Here is a 21,451-nt window from a genome sequence, read left to right as displayed (position 1 = left end):
GGAAGGTTTTAGACTAAACAAGTCAATCTCCTGATTTAAATCCAATGAAGCAGGCATTTAACTTGTTGAAGAGGAGAGTAAATCAGAAAACCTCCCAAAACAAAACTTAAAACTAGAACGTCACTCAGTAGAGCGCATACTCCCGCCGTGGGTGGCCGCTGCTGAGCCCTATCTTCCAATGGTAAAAAATCCTTCAAAAAATTCCTGGATCCGGAATAATATCCTGAGCTTCACCAAAAACGAATCAATTCTTCCTTATCCCAAGGGCAATCATCGCACCAACTTTCATCCAAATCCGTTCAGAACTTTTCCAGATATCTTGTTCACAAACACACGAACACACACATGGACGGACACGATCGAATGCATTACTCCCAGGCGGGAGTAATGATTGCTGTGAAGGCTTGGCAAAGCATCTCAAATTAAGATACCAAGAGTTTTGTGATGTTGATGGATCCCAGGCTTGATGCAGTTATTGCATGCAAGGAATATGCAACCAAATACTAACTATTATACTTTTCTTTTCTTTTTTTTTTTTCTTTTTTTTTCTTCTTTTTTTTGTATACTGAATCGAGGCTCGTGAAAGAGCTAACATTTACTTCACAAACAAATCAACCAGACAAACAAAATATATAAAAAAGAGGGAGTGGAAAACAAGATGGGGAGAGAAGGGGAAGCACACAAACACAACATTTGAGAGCAGGGAGATGTGTGGAAGGGAGAGGGCTTGGGGGGAGGAGGCATGGGAAGGGGGGGGGAGGAGGCGTGGGAAGGGGGGGGGGGAGGGAGAAGTATAAAACACAAGGACACCAAGGACTTCCAGGACAGAAGTTGGTATTTCAAAAAAGTGGAACTGGGGTGAAATTAGCAGGGGTAGAAAAGATCAAGGTTTTGGATGGGGTAAGATAAGAGATGGTGGTGTACAGCTGTTTTAAAGACCTGGAGGGTGGAGTGGGATTGAAGAGAGTGAGGGAGTTTGTTCCAGAGGCGGGAGAAAAGAGGATTGAAGGAGTGAAGGTGAGCAGAGAGTCTTGATTTTGGCAGTTTGACCATTAGAGGGTTGCAGGCAGATCTTGGGCGACCTGTAGGAATATTTGCGGGACAGAGCCCAGAGAGAGCTGGGGGGGGCAAGGCCAGAGAGGAGTCGGTAGAAGATGGAAAGACCACCAACCTGCCTGCGGTGAGTGAGTGAGAGGCCCTTGGAGTTAGCTTCATCACGGGAGATTCCAATGATTCTGAATGCTTTGGTTTCAACAGCGTGAAGACGAGCTGGGTGTGAGGCAGGAGCACCAGCCCAGAGGGGAGAGCAGTATTCCATTGAGCTGCAGATGAAAGCCTTGTATGTGGTGAGGAGCTCAGGTGTGCCAAGGAAGGACTTCGCACGATGGAGGATGCCCAGTCGGCGACTGGCTTTGGAGGCCAGATTTGAAATGTGGTTTTCCCAGGAAAGATCATGGCAGATAGTGAGACCCAAAAGCTTGAGTGACAGAACTTCTTGGAGAGGATTATTCAGAAAGTGGATGGGAGGGTTGTCCAGTCGGTCTTTTCGGAGAGACATCGTAAGAGTGTTAGATTTGTCAGGATTGAAAGACATGTTCCACTTGTTTGCCCAGTCTGTGATTTTGTCCAGGTCTGCAAAGAGTGAGGAGGCTGCAGACTGCCGATCTGAGGGATGAAGAATGGAGCGACAGAGAGTAGAGTCATCAGCAAAGAGATACAGAGGATTTTCAAGAGAATCAGAGAGATCATTGATGAAGACCAGAAAAAGCACAGGGCCCAAAACACTGCCTTGTGGAACTCCAGCCTGAACAGGAGAGGAGATGAGAGAAACCCATTCAGGGCCACAAGTTGACTACGACTAGAGAGGAGGTCCGCCAGCCATGCGTGGAGATTTCCATGGATACCAAAAGAGGAGAGTTTGGTGAGCAGAGCGGGGTGCCAGACCGTATCGAAGGCACGTGATATGTCAAGGGAGACTGCTCTAATTTCCTGTTTGGCATTGAGGACCTCCATCCATTGTTGAGAAAGCAGAAGCAGCATGTCCAGAGTGGAGTGTCCAGGTCCGAAACCAAATTAATGATCAGAGATCAAGCCATTGGAGAAGAGGAAAGATTTCATATCTGAAGCAATGATGGATTCCATGACTTTGCTGATAATTGGGAGAAGGCTGATTGGTCTGTAGTTGCTGGGATCTGTTTTTGCACCTTTTTGTGCAAAGCGGTGATGTTGGCAGATTTCCAAGCAGATGGAAGATGACCTTGAGCAAAAGAGAGGGTGAAGAGAACAGAGAGAGGGAGTGAAAGAGCGGAAGAACAGGATTTTAGGACCCGTGGGCTGATGCCGTCAGGTCCAGTTGCAGAATCCGAGTCGAGGGTTGACAGAAACTTTTCCACCTTGTCAGGAGGAAAGGACACAGAGTCCAGGAGCAGCTGGGTACGACTGGGTACGGTGGGTACAGAGAGGGATGGGTTTGGGACACAAGATTTAGAGGCAAACACAGAGTTGAGGCATTCAGCTTTTTCACGTGCGGAGTCAGACATGTGGCCATTTGAGGTGAGGGAGGGGATGGAGGGGGAACAAACACCAGAAATAGATTTGACCAGACGCCACCAGGATTTGGAAGAGGGAGACAGATAAGAGAGATCGGTCCTGAGAACGGAGAGATATTGTTTCCTCGCTCTCCTGAGGGTGGACACACACTTGTTTCGGGCTTTGTGAAAGGAAATGAGATTTCCTTCCGTTGGATTTGCTTTCCAGGAGACGAAAGCAAGTTGTTTCTGGGCAATAGCCTCACCACAAGATTCCGTGTACCATGGACGGGAGGAAGGGTATGACAACAGAAGACGAGATGGGATAAATCTGTGCATGAGAGAGAGCAGTTTGCTTTGGAAAAATTCCCAGGAAGAATTTATGTCAGAGGCAGTAGAGATGGGTGACCAGTCCAGATGATTGATGGCTGCTTGAAGACCGTGCCAGTTGGCCTGAGTGAAATGCCAGACTCGTCGACGCTGAGGAGGCTCTCTGAGAATGGTCAGAGAGATGTCCACTTTAACAAGCACATGATCAGAAGAGCCGATTGGAGCAGAAGAAGAGCAGCAGACATTTTCAGGGAAGTTAGTCATAACCAAGTCCAGAAGAGAAGATGCTCCGTTGACTGAAATCCGGGTCGGGAAATTGACAGATTGTGTCAGTCCCAGTGAGTCACAGAAGTCCTTTGCTGAAGAGCCATGGCTGGTGAGAGAGGTACCCACACCCAGCCAACTGGCATGGTGACAGTTGAAATCACCACATATGAGGAAGAGAGAGTTGGGATGGGTAGATAGAAGTTGGTCCATATTCTCAGACAGCGAGATGTAGATGGAGTCATCACTGTTTGGTGGACGGTAGAACACACATATGAACAAAAGGTGGGAGCGAAGGGGAAGCCGTAGCCAAAGGTATTCCTGTGGGTGAGGTGGAGAGAGGGCAGTGCAGGGCGAGTGAGGAAGAGTTTTTTATAAAGATAGCAACCCCACCTCCAGGACGAGGCTCAGGTCTATCATACCGGAGGAGGGAGTAACCTGGGAGAGATACCAAGGAATCAGAGACATCATGAAGGAGGAAAGTTTCTGTTAAGCAGATCACGTCTGGTTTGTCAGAAGCAACCTGTATGGAGAGATCAGACAAGTTTGAGCGAAGGCCCCGGATGTTTGAGGTCCATACTGTTAAGGAAGAGGAAGGGGGAGCATCGGATACAGAACAGGGGGGGGGGGGAGCATCGGATACAGAACAGGGGGGGGGGGGGAGCGGTAGGGTAAGATGTGGAAGAGGAGGAAGAGGTAGGGAGAGCTGTTGAAGGTGTGTCGGAGATTACAGAATAGCTTGGAGAAAGGGAAGAATGGGGCGGACAAAAGGTTTGATGGTGATTGGGAGAGGCGCAGTGAGGTGTTATTTGACGAGGGGGAAGAGCGAGGCAGAAGGTTGAGGGAGATGAAGGTGAAAGTTGGAAGGGGGAAGAAGCGGGGAGGACGCTTTGAGGAGGAGGGGTGAGAGGGGAGTCTAGGAGGGGAGGAGCGAGGGAGAGTCTCGGAGGGGAGGGGTGTGGGGGGAGATTTGAAAGGAATGGGTGATTGGGAAGATTTGGAGGGGAGGGGCAAGGGGGAAGATTTGAAAGAGATGGGTGATGGGGATGATTTGGAGGGGAGGGGCAAGGGGGTAGATTTAGAGGGGAGGGGTGATGGGAAATGGGATTTTGGGGTGATGGGATTTTGAAAAGTGTACGATTAATGAGAAACGAACATTTATTGCAAAATGAGTTTCTTGAGACATTCGAGTCAAAAATACGTTTGAGGACGCTGGAGGGAGGATGGAGTGCTGGAGAGTTTAGGGAATGAATGAAAGATGCACTATAAGAGATGGAATTTTTTTTTGGAATGAATAGATTTGGTGAGCAAGTCGAAAGCATCCTTTTATAGAAGAAGAAGAAAAAGGTGTTATAGAATATGACAGAGTACAGGTCTTCAGGGGACAGACGAGACATTTTTTAACAACGTGATCACGTGATCACAAACAACGTGGTCGAAGAACGAACGAACAAATAAGAACGAACAAATAAGAACAGAAGGAAATGTTGTTTTTTTTTGTTTGTTTGTTTTTGAGATTTTAAAACAAGGAAGTATGGGGTGAAAAGACCGTGAAAAACAGAGACCGGAAAGTAATTGCAGCGCGATCGGAGAACCGCTGAGACAAAAACAAAGCCTCAAGTCAAGGTCGGACACGGTAGCCTTGTACTACACTTAGGCCTCAGAATACGCGATACGAAAGACCGACGATTCTGTACACAGGTATGAAAAACCAACACCAAGAATACTATTAAAGACATCCCAATAGGTACATACACCGAGAGAAGATACAGTTTCGACAAAAATACAATTGTGAAAAGTTACTTAACTTCGAAAGCGAGCGCGCATGGACAGCTTTGAAGAGACGAGACCTCGAATCTTGCGCATGCGCATTAACACGTCAATTAACACGTCATTAACACGTCATGGCATTAACTCTTTTAATTTACTTTCAGTAAAGTAAAGTACATGTCGCAGGTGTACATAACGACATGTCGCAGGTGTACATAACGACATGTCGCAGGTCTACATAACGACATGTCGCAGGTCTACATAACGACATGTCGCAGTTTTACATAACGACATGTCGCAGGTCTACATAACGACATGTCGCAGGTCTACAAGAGCTTCGTGTTGCTGTTGTTGTTGCGGGTCGATTTTTGAAAGGTGCACCTATTGGTCGGTTGTTTGACCCTGGTTCAATAAATTTCTAAAACCATCAACTTCTGTTCATCTGTACATTTGCTCAAATAGACAGTCATTCAGTCCTATATATTTACAATTTCTTTCACAGGGTAAGTTCAGATATTTTATCAATAATCTTTATCCCCCACACTATCCTGTTTGGAAATAAGCAGAAGTGAATGTAGCTGAAAGCAAGAATACTTTAATGCATCACATCAGTCATTTTGGAACCCTCATGATGAATAATAACTCCTTAATTTTCCTCTTTCAATTTTTCTTCAGAGTAATTATTCTGCAAATTTCTGGGATTTTTAAAATCCATTTCAAATGGCATTTCTAGATGTCTCTCAATTGTAGAGTCCTCAATGCTGCTACCCAAATAAATGGCCAACTTTTAGCTTAACCACAATTTGGCTAATCAAAAAAGTTGTCTGTCTGTCACCTTTTTTTTTTTTTTTTTTGTATACTGAATCGAGGCTCGTGAAAGAGCTAACATTTATTTCACAAACAAATCAACCAGACAAACTCGTAGGAATCGTAGGAAATTATCGTGGTAACTGTCAATGAAAAATTACAAGTCACATCAGAGAGAAAGAAAGCAAGAGAGAAAAAAAGAAGTACACGAGAGACGACATCAAATGCTTCTAACTTGAATTATTGTCTGTAAAATGATTTTGAAATGGGTGTGTCCTTTGAACATTTTGCTGCCTAGGAGACATGCTGAATGGAGAAGGTGGATCAGACTCGGCAACGGTTGCGAGGGTGAGATGTGCATGGAAGAAGTTTCGGGAACTGAGTGGCGTGCTGACGAGGAGGGGAGTGTCGTTGAAGCTGAAGGGAAATGTGTATGCTGCATGTGTGAGAAGTGTTATGATTTATGGGAGCGAGACATGGGTAATTAATGTAGAGCAGCAACAAAGGCTGGAATGGGTGGAAATGTGAATCGTTCGGTGGATGTGCGGAGTATCGTTGAGAGAGAGGAAGACAAATGATGAATTGCGAAAGATGATGGGAATAGAGCATGTGATGGATGCTGTGAAGAGAAACAGGTTGAGATGGTTTGGTCATGTGTTGAGGAAGGATGAAAGTGACTGGTTGAGAAGAGCGATGGAAATGAATGTTGAAGGAAGTAGAGGACGGGGAAGACCGAGAAAGACTTGGCTAAAGGTGGTGGAAGAAGAAATGCGGGCAAGGGGGTTAACAAGGGGAGATGCAGAAAATCGGGCAAAATGGAGAAGATTGTCATGGGGCCCGCAAGGCTAACCCCCGCTCTAGCAGGGAAAATGGCCTTACAATGCCTGTTGTTGTTGTTTTGTATGTGTCCTTTGAACCCAAAACTGATTCGGTGCATCTTTGCATTAGTCTAAACTTTTACCAAGTATAGTTGAAATCCCTTCAGTGGTTCACAAGTTATCGTGATAACAATGATTTCCAATTCAACGTCACATTAATCCACCTTTAATTATCTAATACTTTAATTTAAATCATGAATCCAATTTAATTCATTAATCCAATCCATGAACCTTTAACCTTTTGAACCCAAAATGCAACCAGTTCAATTTGGTATTACAGTCTATACTTGTGCCAAGTTTGAAATCCCTTCCGTGCTAACAAGTTATCAAGGTAACAAAACGCTGATAACGGACCGATGCATGAACAGCCGGATGGACAACCCAAAATCATGGACAACCTCGATATTCCTCAATGCTAAGAGCATAATTGTTTTTAAAGTAGACCGATAATTATTTATTATATTTTGGACTGGCTTAATGGCAAGAGATAGTTTTAATTTTCTGCGCTCACTTGATAGATTGCAGCTTATGAGATATTACTGTGTTGTTCATTATACCCAGTTATTAAGTGCTCATTATATTGTGACTGGCAAAAGAAAGTGCTGTTCATGAGAACAGATTTGTTGTTCAGCATGATTGTTATACCTACACTAAATTGTAACTCTCGTAAGTGTATTGAATGGCCGGTAATAGGATAGAAAATAAACTGATTCCAGAACCTAATACGATAAGAAAACTGATGTCAACATGTGTTATGTTTACCAAATAGAGCAGGGAAGCAACATTATCAAAAGACAAGGTATTCATGTGGGGAGGTAATGATGTTAAATTATACCAAATTTCTTAGTCTTCCTGTCCATCAGGCCAATTAATGTGGCTGAATGTAGATCCGTTGTGGGACCTTTTGAAGGGCAGGCTGAGCCACTACTCATGGAAGGCCTGCAAAGAATTAACTCAGTCTTTGGGGTGCTTGAAACGTCCTCAAAATCTAAGGGAAAATTTTTTTGATAATTTGGTGAAATGATGGGCAAATTTTTCAATCTGATATAGACAATTTAGATGTAGCAGGTTGTGTTAGCTCATGGTTCAGTAATAAAGTTGTTAATAAAATGTCACCTTTGTCTGGCAGGTTCCAGATGACTATGCTGGCCCAAGCAACGTCCAGATGGTGTGCAACATTTTCTCGCTGAGTAAGGAGTTTCTCATGGAGTGGACGCAGAACACTAATTTCTGCACCGCCACGTTCTTGCACTTTGGACAGTGCGGTCTCACCCTAGGACACAACACACTAACAGTCCATCAGCTATGGTGGGAAAATTGGCTTCCAATACTCATTCGGAGTGGCCAGCTGAAATCGATAGAAATTTATTCTACCAGCGAAGAATCCATCCTTACGGACGGGTTAATTCCCCCAGAATTGGCATATTTTAGTATGACTTGTAATACCCCTTCCCACTGAAAACAGTGCTATGCCATACATATTTACTTAGAGAGAATTGGGGAGCTCCCCGCACCCTGAACCCCAGAAGTTAAGAATTGTTTTAAAGACTCAAAACCTTCCTGTGCACACCTCATATACAGCCACAATTTTACCACTCACTCAGTCCAGTGGTTCAGAACGGATATAAGTGAAACAAACACACAAACGGACACTTCCCGAAATATAAAATTAAATTGAAATTAAGTAGTTCCTCGATAAAAGATTGACGTCTGTAGGCAGACAGACAGACAAACAGTGTCAACTAATTGCGTTTCCTACATAGGCTAACTACAGAGTCCATAGAACACCTTACCACACACAGTCTTGAGAAAAAGGACGTGGGAAGGTTCTTTTAATCTATTGCTTTACGTTTCCGAGCAATATTTATATTTCATATGAGGTGCCATTTTGTCTGAATCTTCACATACTAAATGATTATTTATTTTAAAAGTGATTTTAGCCAGTTCCTCAAAATGAGTACAGTACTATATATACAGTATATATATATATATATATACAGTGAAACCTTGACTTACGAGTGCACCAACTTACGAGTTTTCCGAGATACGAGCCGTCGCTCGGGCGGTTTTTTGCTTTGAGATGCGAGCCGAGATCTGAGTTACGAGCTTACGCCACCCGCCACCAGGTGGGTTCCGGTCACGTGGTTATCTTGCCGTGCAAGCATCTCTGCCGTATATCGCTGCTGCTTTGTTTTCGCATTTTGGTTATTTTGGAAAATTTCTTACTTTTAACCATGGGTCCTAAGAAATTGAGTGCCAAGGGCAGTACTGAGAAGAAGAAGAGGATGATGTGCTTGGATATAAAACACGCAATCGTCGAAAACATGAGCGAGGTGTGCGTGTTGTCGACTTGGCGAGGCAGTACGATCGTAGTACTTCTACGATATGTACGATTTTGAAGCAGAAGGAGTCGATAAAGGCTATAACGCCAGCCAAGGGCATTACGATTATTTCAAAACTCCGGACCTCTATCCATGAAGAGATGGAGAAGTTGTTGTTTGTGTGGTTGACGGAGAAGCAGCTCGCAGGAGATACCGTGACCGAGAGCATCATCTGTGAGAAGGCACGAGACATTTACGGGGATTTGGTGCAGCAGACGGCGGGAACATCAACGGACGAGGCATCGGAAGAGTCATTCAAAGCCAGTCGGGGATGGTTTGATAATTTTAAGAAGAGGACCGGCATTCACTCCGTCGTCAGGCATGGTGAGGCAGCACGCTCGGATGTGAAGGCAGCTGAAGATTTTATTATAACTTTTGCCGAAATGATAGAAGCTGAACGATACATCCCCCAGCAAATCTTCAACTGTGACGAGACAGGGCTCTTCTGGAAAAAGATGCCGAGGAGGACAGAGGAGAAGAGCATGCCAGGCCACAACTTGTTCAGAGTGCCGGCGATAGCTCGCCTTCTCTTTGTGGAAGACACGGTGAGATCCTTAACATCCAACAACTAATGGGACACAAACAGGGCGCCCAGTTTAGCGGAACACACATTGATGAATCACCCTGCCTGTGAAACACCGACATGACAGGTTATAGCTGGGTCGGGATTCAAACCCAGGCTGGACAGTTTAGAGTCAAGTGTGCGTACCTCCAGTCCAGGCCATCCTGCCAACTTGTATGCTGTATACAGGTGAAATATAAAGCGCGAGATATTTATATATATACTGTATATTTAAAAATATATATGTGGTTTTTGGCGGGTGTGGTTTTTGGGGGGCTGGAACGGATTAATAGCATTTCAATGCATTTTAATGGGGAAATTTAATTTGAGAAACGAGCAAATTGAGTTACGAGCTCGGTCACAGAACGAATTAAACTCGTAAGTCAAGGTTTCACTGTATATATATATATATATATATATATATATATATATATATATATATATATATATATATATATATATATATATATATATATATATATATATATATATACATATATACATATATACATATATATATATATATATATATATACATATATACATATATACATATATATACATATACATATATATATATATATATACATATATACATATATACATATATATATATATACATATACATATATATATATATATATATATAGATATATAGATATATAGATATATAGATATATAGATATAGATATATAGATATATAGATATATAGATATATATATATATATAATGGCACAATATTCGCTAACTTTTGTGTCTGCAGTTTATTCATTCTTCTGGCTTGCAAAGTAGTCATACCATGAAAGTATCCTTGTTATATGATATGTGTATATGTATAAAGATATAAAAGAAATAAATAAAAAAACTTTGATGTGTGTATTGTGTGTTTTATTCACTATTTTTATTGCGAACATTAGCCCAAAATGGCATCCAAAAATGGGACATCACGTGACAAGTATTGTTGAAAATGAAAATAACATATGTACAGGATATTGTCTTTGTTTACATTTTGACCCTAGTTTGGTTGTGGATGAAAGAAATATATCCACAAACAATCACTTCCGGAAAGGTGGTTACCTAATCAATAAATCGATCAGACTGTTACCGGGAACGTACGTTACCTCCGTGTCCACTGAACTTTCACAGTTTGGTTAATCAATTATAACAATTCCTAACTATCTGTAGAATACTGACTACGTGATGAACACTTCTTGCATTGAATACTTTTCCTTAGTATTCACACAAGTTCTGAAACCCTGACCTTGGGGATGAAAATTTAAAACTTTCGCCGAAGATAATATCCGTGTCCACTTTGTAATGTACGTAGAACCCCCTTAGGCTTTTACACCGCGAAAGCAAAAGACGGGTTTTCAAGCCTCATGGGGTGGTGGAATGCCTATCACTCATCATCCAATCAGATAGATGCCTGAAGCAGCCGCCAGTTCCGAACGAACGCTGAAATATGAAACGCATTTGATGATTTGAATGAATGATGATGCGTTTGAATGATGATTACTTATAATTTTGGTTTTTACAGAATGGAGGAAACGCGTTACCACCTGAGACTGAGACTAAAGCAACCAAAAGAATCGCAGCCAACAGCACCAGACGTGAAATCAGTGAAAGCGAAAAAGAGTAAAGCAGAGCGTCAAAGAGATTGGAGAAGAAATATGAAAGTTAATCCACAACGCTATGCAGACTTCAAACAAACGGAAAGTTTGCGGGTAAAGTTGCACCTAATTAGTCTGAGTGAAGAAAAGCAAGCACAATACAGGGAGAAAACACGGTTGCGAGTCCAGCGGTATCGTGCTAAAAAGAAGCTGGAGTTGGATGGAAGTCATGCAACCACAAACAAGTACACACCCAAAACGCGTTTTGGGAAAGAACGCCAGCGAGAAATCTGGAGACAGCAGAAAACCAAGCAGAGGGGAAAACAAACGGCACAAGCAAGAAGAGGATCAAATGAAAGACGTAGGCAGCTCTATCAGGAGAAGAAGGAACGATTGCAGAAATCCAACAGTGCCACTACAATAAAACACCGGATCAAACACAGCCTTCGTGCTCCAAAGAGGCCCTACGCAAAGCAGTGTACCGTGCTAAGAAAGGGATGCCAAAAAGTGGAGATCAGTACGCGGCAGTCCTCTCACAACTTATAATCAAGACCACTCCAAGAAGAAAACAGAGACTGAAACAGCATGGCATTATTGAAAGTCCAAGATGCAGGAAATTCTTGCAGTTTGCAGGCGAGGCAATACATGCTCTCAAAATGACAATTGTCCAGGTAAACAAGAAACGAAACTGTTCTTTTTCACTGTTTTCTTCAATTCCCCCCCCCCCCCCCCCCAAAAAAAAAGACGATGTACAGTACAGCACATCTCGTGTTTGAAACTTTCATGTAAATAAGTTGACATGTTCAATAAACTGTTGGCTTGAACTTGTGACTTTTGGTGTCCACCGCCATTATTGTAACTTACGTAGACGCAAGTGTTAATATGTCTATGGTTTGCCAAATAAAATTGATGTTAATGAGCTCAGTTACATTTGTCTGTGTGTGTGTGTGTGTGGTTGACATATTTGTAAATAAAGGGTGCTTTGAAAGTGCAGCAATGTAGTTTAGCAGAGACCTTTGATACACCATACTACGTAAGTTACGGTGTCCACTTGATGTATTTGTGATAAAATTAAGCAGTTTTATATTTTCTCGGCATTCATAGGTATATTATCATGAGGCACTCTTAACATTATTAACAATCATTAACAACCCCTGCAAATGTGTTGTTTCAGGGAGATATAGAGGGAAAGTGGACACCATGTAACTTACGTAAAAAAAACAGCTTTTTCATGATTGAGGCCATTTCATGAACAGTATGAACATTGCATTATCTTCTTGGGCTTTTTTTCTGATTGAGGACACATCCATCTGTTAAGTAAAAATTACAAGAACACTAAATGGAAGTATTTATTTTGCAACCCTCGTGTCCCACTTTTGATAGCGAGTATTGTGCCATTACATATATATATATATATATATATATATATATATATATATATATATATATATATATATATGTCAGCTGATATGCTACAAATCACAACTTCCTGTACCATGTCCCAAATCTCTCCCAACTTACCTCTTACCACCTGCCATGCCAAACATCATCTTTGACTTTTCAAAATAACTCTACATTATAACTCATAGACAACTGTGAAATTCATGGACACCACTCATGGATAACTATATGAAATTCTCACCGTCAACAAGTGATTAACTGCTTCTACATAATGAGCAGCTTCCAGAGCTTCTTGACTGCTTTCCAATGCGTGATCAACCTGCACTCATACACACATGGCTCAATCAGAACAACCGGTGGGGATAATCATGTTACTTTACTGTGTCGACACATCCCGGAACAATGAAAGCAAGAAGATGCTCACAAACTGCTTTAAACTATGAATCAAGAGATACAAACCGACTGACTATGTCAACTATTAAAGATCAAATACCTATTATTCTGTTTCACAAAAAGAAAATGAAAATGGGTACTTTGCACAAAAGTTTATCCGTCGTCTCCGTTTTACTATCGCTGTTTCTCCATCTGATAAAGCAACTCTTTTTGGTTCTCTTTTTTCCTCTAATTCCACACTGGATGACTCTAACATTCAATCTCCCCCTGATGCACCCCTTACCAATCCTATTCCCCTCACGATAATCTCTTTTCATCCAGTCAAAAAAGTACTCCTCTCTCTGGACACAAGCAAGGCATACGGACTGGATGGCATTCCTTCTCGTGCCTTGAAGGAGTGTGCCTCGGAACTTGCACCTGTGCTTGCTCGTTTGTTTCGTTTTTGTTTTAAGAAGTGAAACTTTTCCTCTTTCCTGGAAACATGCCTTAGTAGAGCCTATTTTAATTACATCTGCCACCAAAGGTGGATGGAGGTTATGTTTTCACCCCTGTCTGTCTGTTTGTTTGCGAACAAGATATCTCAAAAGGTTGTGGACGGATTTCGATGAAACTTGGCAGAGATACATCTGGCGTATGTGACAAGGTCGAAATGATTCGATTTTGGTGAAGAGCCGCATCCGGATCCGGTTATTAGAATTTTTAAAGTAATTGTTCACCATTGGGAGATAGGGCCAAAAACGATACATAGCAGGATATCTCAAAAAGTTATTGATGGATATGGATGAAACTTGGTGGACAGGTTGGATGTGCGACAAGAACGATTCGATTCGATTTTGGTGAAGATCTGAATATGGATTCAGAAATGAGAACTATTTAATTTTTTAAGTGATGCTTCACCATCGAGAGATAGGGCTAAAACCAACATATCCAGTCACGTGAAAAAGTAAGTACACCCCATGTAAAGTTTTGACTTTTTCAACACATTTCAACATACAGCGATTTGATCTTCATTTCAACAATATTGATAAAGGTGAAATAATATAACAAATATCATGAAACATTTACATTTTGTAGTCCATTGTATAATTTAAATAAACATAAATGCAAATTTCACATGTGGAAAAAGTAAGTACACCCCTACATTTATCACTACTTCAAATACCTAAAATTAGAATCAGGTGCACCAGCTCAGGTGCAAAAGATTGCAACATCGTTCGAGAAGATCTTGGAGGAACCTGTCTTATTTAAACCTCAGATATTTAGTTTGGTTTGCTCTTTGTAGTTGAAGTGTGCGGCGTCACCATGCCAAGATCAAAAGAGCTCTCTGAGGCCTTCAGAAAGAAGGTTATAGATGCCTACGAGTCTGGGAAGGGATTTAAAAAGATCTCCAAACAATTTGAAATCAATCATTCGACTGTCCAGATCATCTACAAGTGGAGAAGATTCCAAACAACTGCCAACTTGTTCAAGCCAGACCGCCCCAGCAAGTTCAGCCCTAGAGCAGACCGCAAGATGCTGAAAGAAGTCTCTAAGAACCCCAGAATGTCATCATGGGACCTACAGGTAGCTGTTGCCACTGTTGATGTCAAAGTGCACGAGTCTACCATTAGAAAGAGGCTGCACAAATTTGATCTGCATGGGAGGTGTGCCAGGAGGAAACCTTTGCTGTCCAGAAAGAACATCAGGGCAAGACTAAAGTTTGCCAATGAACACCGAGGTAAAGACTAGCACTTCTGGAACAATGTGCTCTGGACAGATGAGTCAAAGGTAGAGCTATTTGGCCACAGTACCAGAAGACAAGTTTGGCGAAAACCAAAGACAGCATTTGACCATAAGAACCTGATACCAACTGTAAAGCATGGTGGTGGAAATATTATGGTTTGGGGCAGCTTTGCTGCATCAGGGCCTGGAAAGCTCACCATCATAGAATCCACTATGAATTCTTCATTGTACCAGAGGGTGCTTGAGGATAATGTGAGGCCATCTGTCGAAAAGTTGAAACTCAACCGAAGGTGGACCTTGCAACATGACAATGACCCTAAACATACCAGTAAATCCACCAAGGAATGACTGAAAAGAAAGAAATGGAGGGTTCTGGAATGGTCAAGTCAAAGCCCGGATCTAAATCCCATCGAGATGTTGTGAGGGGATTTGAAACGAGCTGTGCATGCAAGAAATCCCTCAAACATCGCACAGCTGAAAGAATTCTGCACGGAGGAGTGGGAAATATTTCTCCCAGTCGAAGTCAGAGACTGGTGGATAGTTATAAGAAATGCCTACTTGAGGTTGTTTCTGCCAAAGGGGCAATACCACCTATTAGAACCAAGGGTGTACTTACTTTTTCCACATGCAAAATTTGCATTTATGTTTATTTAAATTATACAATGGACTACAAAATGTAAATGTTTCATGATATTTGTTATATTATATCGTCTTTATCTATCAATATTGTTGAAATGAAGATCAAATACCTGCATGTTGAAATATGTTGAAAAAGTCAAAACTTTACATGGGGTGTACTCACTTTTTCACGTGACTGTAGCAGGATATCTCAAAAAGTTATGGATGGATATGGGTGAAACTTGGTGGACATGTTGTGTGTGTGACAAGGAAGAATCGATTCAAATTTGGTGAAGATCCGGATCCGGCTCGTATAATGTTTTCATCGATTCTTCACCGTTGGGAGATAGGGCCAAAAACGATTTATAGCAGGATATCTCAAAAAGTTGTGGACGGATGATTTTGATTGTGATTTTCTGGTCTACTCTGGGATACAAAACGTAAACTGTCCACCCGGCGGAGGTATGCTCTCTACTGAGTGCCGTTCTAGTAAAGAAGTGTGATCGTTCAAGCCCTTCCAACTACTGTCCAATTGCTGACTTTTACTATTTGCAAAGTCTTTGAATGGATTAAAAAAAAAATAACTCAACCCAGCTCAGAAATCGAGCTTCTCAATTCCCATTTCCTCAAGCATCTTGAATCTCAGTCTTCGATCTGACCATCAATATGGCTTTTGCAAGGCAAGATCTACCGGTGATATCCTTTCTTACATTACGAATGTCTGGGCCTCTTCTCTGAGAGACTTTGGGGAATCCTTTGTTGTAGGCCTCGATATCTCAAAAGACTTGGACAGAGTTTGGCATCAGGGTCTGATATCCAAGCTTCCCTCTTTCAGCTTTTCTTGTTCACTCTGCTCTCTCATATCAAGCTTTCTCTCCGACTGCTCTATCTCCATAATTGTTGATGGTTCAACATCTCCCTCCTTCCCTATCAACAGCAGTGTCCCTCAGGGTTCTGTCCTGTCTCAAACACTCTTCCTTCTTTTTATCAATGACCTTCTTTCTTCTACAAATAACCAAATGAACTTGGATGCTGATGACTCGACATTACATTCCTCCATGTTTTTCCCATCTGTCCCATCTTCCATCACTCGAACTACATCTCGTTTCATCGCAGCCACCTCTTTAAATTTGGACAAGATTTTCCAGTGGGGCAAATGTAATCAGGTTAAGTTTAATGCTTCTAAAACTCAATTACGTCATATATCTATATCAATCAATATCTCTATCTCTATCTCTATCTCTCTCTCTCTCTCTCTCTCTCTCTCTCTCTCTCTCTCTCTCTAAAACTCCCCTTATCTCTCCAATCTCCTTTCAAAGTTCAACAATTACACCATGTGATACAATAAACCTACTAGGTATTACCCTTACATCAAATTTATCCTGGAATCCACACATTACACAAATAGCTAAGTCTGCATTGAATAAACTTGGAGTCCTGTTCAGATGTCGAAGATTCTTCTCCTCTCAACAGTTGCTTCAACTCGATAAAGGATTGATTCGTCCTTGTATAGAGAACTGCTCTCACATCTGGGGAGGTTCGAGCTCAACATACTTACTGGACAGAATTGAATCCAAAATAATCCGACTTATCAACTCTCCCATTCTGACCTCAAAACTCGACCCGCTCGAATTATGCCACAAAGTTGGCTCTCTTTCTCTTTTCTAAAGATATTTCTTCGGTTTCTGCTCCCAAGAACTTGCTGCTTGTGCACCTCCACCATTAGCCAATGAACACTCGACAAGCCACTACATTGCATGATTATTGTGTGGCCATTGGCAACTCAAGGGTGGGCCATTATGATGTTTGTTTCTTCCCCACCACTGTCAAACTCTGGAACTCTTTACCTTCCCATGTATTTCCAAACACTTGCGACCTTCCCTTTCTCAAAAAGCAGATTTTTTTTAACTTCCTCAAAAACTCTTAGACTATTCCCTCTTTCTTCACTTTTCTATCAATACAGCTCTTTTATTTAAGGCATGGCCTCGATAAGGAATATATAGTCCGTGACTGGAGCCTTCAACATAAAAAAGGCAATGATTGTGGGAACAGTTGATAATTTTGTCTCATGACAGTTGTGAACCAGCCCTGTAAAATATCATGGATATACCTGGTGAAGCTGCTGCAGCGTGATAAGGGTGGCATCTGCAAGCTCCAATTGCTGTGAAAGCTCAGAGAATTCTGCCACAGCAGATGTAGCCTCCTGTCGCACCTACACATAAATACACATCAACCAACTCATACTAGCATCTGCTTGTGCATGCTTATGCTCCCACTGTACCTTCTGGAAAGGAGTAGGTCCCTTTGTGTATGTAGGCTACCCAGGCCAAATTTAGATTACTATTACTATACTGCCATAATCTACAGGAGGAACTCCATTAACAGCACTTCTAGAAATTATCCACATAAGCATCCAGGTGCTACATATGCACAGCTGCCAGGGTACACACACACACACACACACACACACACACACACACACACACACACACACACACACACACACACACACACACACACACACACACACACACACACACACACACACGCGCGCGCGCAAACACACGCGCAAACACACGCGCAAACACACACCTACCTGGCCATATAGCCTTTGTTTGACGTCGTTAACCTCTTCACTCAAATCATTAAACTGATCTTCAAGGTTCTCTGCAGAGGCAAGTGTGGGCAAGAACTCTTCATACTTCATATCGACTGCCTTGTACAAGTCACTCTGTCAAATAAAAAAGACAAATGCATCACACAAATATCAGCCATTTTAATAAAAGTTAAATACTACTACTTCTTCTTCTTTAATGGCCAAAATTATTCTCACATTCTGGTGGGGATGGCCAGGAGAAACTTGGCCAAAGCCTTTTATGAACCAGATGGCCAAGCCTGATGTTCAACTAAGGTTCGGGCAGGAATTTGGAATTTTGGCCATGTTGCCAATGATAGCATGCCTACTCTTCACAGAGGACAGCATGGCATCTTTAACGTCCACCAACTAATGCCAGCAGACGGGACACCAGTTTAACGTCAATCCAAGGAAGGCACACACATTGAGGAATCACAGTGGTACCTGTAAAACACTGGAATAACAGTTTATAGCTGGGCAGAGTTTTGAGTCCAGGCTAGACGGCTTAGAGGTGAGTGTGCATACCCCTGGGCCATCCTGCCAGACCCTTAGAAGTTAAATCCAAAAGGGGGACAATAATTATTTGCATTATACTATCATTGGCATAGCACGTTGAATTAGTGAGGTGTCCATTTATGTGTTTGACTTGTATGCACACATGGACGGAATGAGTTGAAAAACTGGTGGTTGTTATGAAGAAGGGGGTGGAGGGTAAAATGGGCCGTCAGATTGGGCAACCAGGATTAGAATAAATTTGTTTCGCGATTTAGTTCTACCATGGAGACTCATTATGATGAACCGCATGTGTCAGACCATGGGGTCTTGCACATGAGCAAACCTAAAACTAACCTTTCGGTACTAAAACTGAATGCTATGAAAAGCCTGAGAAGTAGGGATGATTTGATCTTTTGCACCTGCAGACAAGGGCAGGGCAGTAACAGTAATGGACAAAGAAACCCACATAAATAAAATCACCCACAATCTCCTAACAGATGCCCTGTTTGGCTTTCGACATTCAAGATATACTGGTGTCATTCTATCCCTAATCACAGATTATGTGAATTGAGCTTTGGATCATCGTGAAGCCTGGGGTTGTTGCTCTGGACATCTCGAAAGCTTTTGGCACAAGCAAAGTGTGACACAAGCTAAAATCATATGGCATCTCTTGATACTTATTTGCTATTATATATTGTTGCGGTTCTCTCGCCGGCCTTCTCCCCTTATCAAGGGGGGATTAATCCCCTTGTCTTTACTGGGCCTGGCGGAACCGGGGCTTGCAACGTCCCTTCCGGACAGCGCCAAATATGGTTTCGGGACCAAATTCTCGCTCGTACCTAAGTACTCGCGCCGCCACAGAAACGAGGAAACAAGCCTCGCACGAACCACGTGAGGTTGGAATACGCCGAGCGGTTTGCGTACACGTGATCCGCGCACTCGCGCAGTCTTAATTAATGGAACCCGATTGGGGCGATCTTATTCGTGCCACGCTTAGTCAATTGGAGAAATCACGGGAACGATCGAATTCAGAAGAAAGGAAGAACAGAGTGGTTTAATGATTATCACACGTATATACAGTTCAGGACGAAGAGACACAGAGAAATCCTTAAATACAGTTCTAATTACCCCCAAAGACAACGGGCCCGTCTCACACACTCACACGGGGTATTGCAGATGGGCAGGTGTTCCCCGGCGCGTCCAAGGATGGTTCTCGTGCAGCTCTCCACGGTCCCCGGCACGTCCGCGAAGATGGGGATCGGCGAAAACAGGGCCACGTAGCACGTCTCTCGAGCAAAGGCGATATATCGGGGCGAACGGTAGGGAGGACTTTTACGGCAAAGGCGGGACGGCTATTACGGCAAAGGGGCGGTTACGCAGCCTCATTCACTCGCTTGGCTGAAATGTGCAAGTTCATTATAACCACGCCTGGCTGCGCCCGCGTATATATAGCGCCCAACTCTTCTTCCTCAACCCTTGGTGTTGGTTAGCGCGCGCGCGTTCTTATGCGAGTCAAGTTCATCAAGCGGTACAGTGTGAGTGATGCAAGTCCTCTCACGCAGCCAGTCCTCTCCCTCTCCTCTGCAAGTCCTCTCCTTTGCAAGTCCTCCCCTCTCTGCAAGTCCTGTTGAGGGCTTTTTGCATCGGGTTATATAAGCCCGCCCCGCGAACCTTCTGAACTCACCAGACTCTTCTCACCACGCCCTCTGACGCAACCACTTCGGAGCTCTGATTGGTGGCTCATGATTACCGTCATCGCCTCTGACGCTCTGCCTCGACGCCGCCCCCACCTTTTTAGGCCTACCTCGTGTTAACTCGACTAGTGAGGAAGCAAAGTGCAGCGAAATGGATCGCGCCTGTAGAGGTAGAATGGTTTGCAGAAGTGGGGCCTATTCTCCTGTCTTTACACAATGCAGAATTAACACTGGAAAGGGCCTACTCTCACATATACTAGGACATAACTATACTACAAATGAGGCTACATGTTGCTTGTGTGACTATCTATGGGGGGCAACCTTTAACCTTTATTGAGCTCACTGTACACATCTCAAAACCGTAGCAATATCAATGATCTGCCTGATTATATTCTTTCACAGTTAGCCATTTACGCAGTTGACTCAACACTGTATACTACATAACCAGGGTCCAAGTCTCCTCCATCTCATCTCCAAGCCAGTAACATTCTCAATCAGGATCTAGAAAGTGTGATTAACTGGGGAACTGACTATCTCATTACTTTTTTAACCAAGAAAAGACCAACTTGTTGCCTGTGTCCAGCTCAAGATTACCTTGTTTTCCCAACCAGTACTGCATCACTTTGGAACTATTTACCTGCATTCTGCTTCCCCCTCAATTCTAACCTGCCTCAGATAAAGAGGCATGTAAATAGATTTCTTCTTTTTCTTCAATATTCAAACTTTCCTTTGCGTAGCCCCCACCTTTGAGTGGTCTTTAGCTTTGTGGCCGATGAAATTCCATTCAAAAAAATCCCACATTATTTATGGATGACAGTAAAATGTATCAAAAGTAAAGTGTATCAAAAACTGCCTGATGATCCCACATTGAAACAGCTACGGTCCTTAAACACAAACTTGGCCATGCTGAAAGGAGCAGGTAGGCTGGGGAACCATGATTACAATTGGCTCGACTGCAGCAATGGTTCAACGCCCAGACTGCATGGTCTTCCCAAGATCCACAAAAAGAATGTCCCCCTGAGACACAACGCGTCTTTTGTCAATGAGCCCCATCGTACCGACCCGACTGTCTGGCTTCTTAGCATATATCATCAGCAAACTAGTTTTCAAGACAGTGAAGAATATTGGTGAATTTGGCGAAAGGATAAGAAACGTTATAATCCAGGAAGATAAGACTATAGTATATTCTGATGTGGTTTCACTTTTCACTAATACCCCATTCCAGTGCCGTATATTAACAGAGTCTGGCCAGCCTTTGATCTGCTCAACTACCGCGTCCGCCGTGATTGGTTGAGCCCGTGTCACGTGGTTTACAGGCGCCATTTTGCATACCACCTCAGCTGAACAGCTTTCCCGCTGCACC

General features: G+C 42.7%; 1 protein-coding gene across 1 annotated transcript in view; it reads right to left on the bottom strand.

Annotated features, from left to right (window-relative positions):
* The window catches only part of ZW10 (zw10 kinetochore protein), a 148,162-nt gene extending 128,479 nt beyond the window's left edge, over positions 1-19,683 (bottom strand). Inside the window, exons 1-6 of the mRNA XM_068125775.2 lie at positions 19,557-19,683; positions 17,861-17,995; positions 17,375-17,476; positions 12,773-12,850; positions 7,694-7,850; positions 7,413-7,565 (exon numbers count right to left, since the gene is read on the bottom strand). Of these exons, the coding sequence (XP_067981876.2) occupies positions 7,413-7,565; positions 7,694-7,850; positions 12,773-12,850; positions 17,375-17,476; positions 17,861-17,971 (601 nt within the window). The 5' untranslated portion in view covers positions 17,972-17,995; positions 19,557-19,683. The remainder of the gene's footprint in view (positions 1-7,412; positions 7,566-7,693; positions 7,851-12,772; positions 12,851-17,374; positions 17,477-17,860; positions 17,996-19,556) is intronic.
* Positions 19,684-21,451: the final 1,768 nt, after the last annotated feature.

The sequence above is a fragment of the Myxine glutinosa genome, chromosome 1, assembly GCF_964187855.1.
Source record: "Myxine glutinosa chromosome 1, kmMyxGlut1.1, whole genome shotgun sequence".
Classification (NCBI taxonomy): domain Eukaryota; kingdom Metazoa; phylum Chordata; class Myxini; order Myxiniformes; family Myxinidae; genus Myxine; species Myxine glutinosa.
This window is presented reverse-complemented; position numbering and strand designations above follow the sequence as displayed.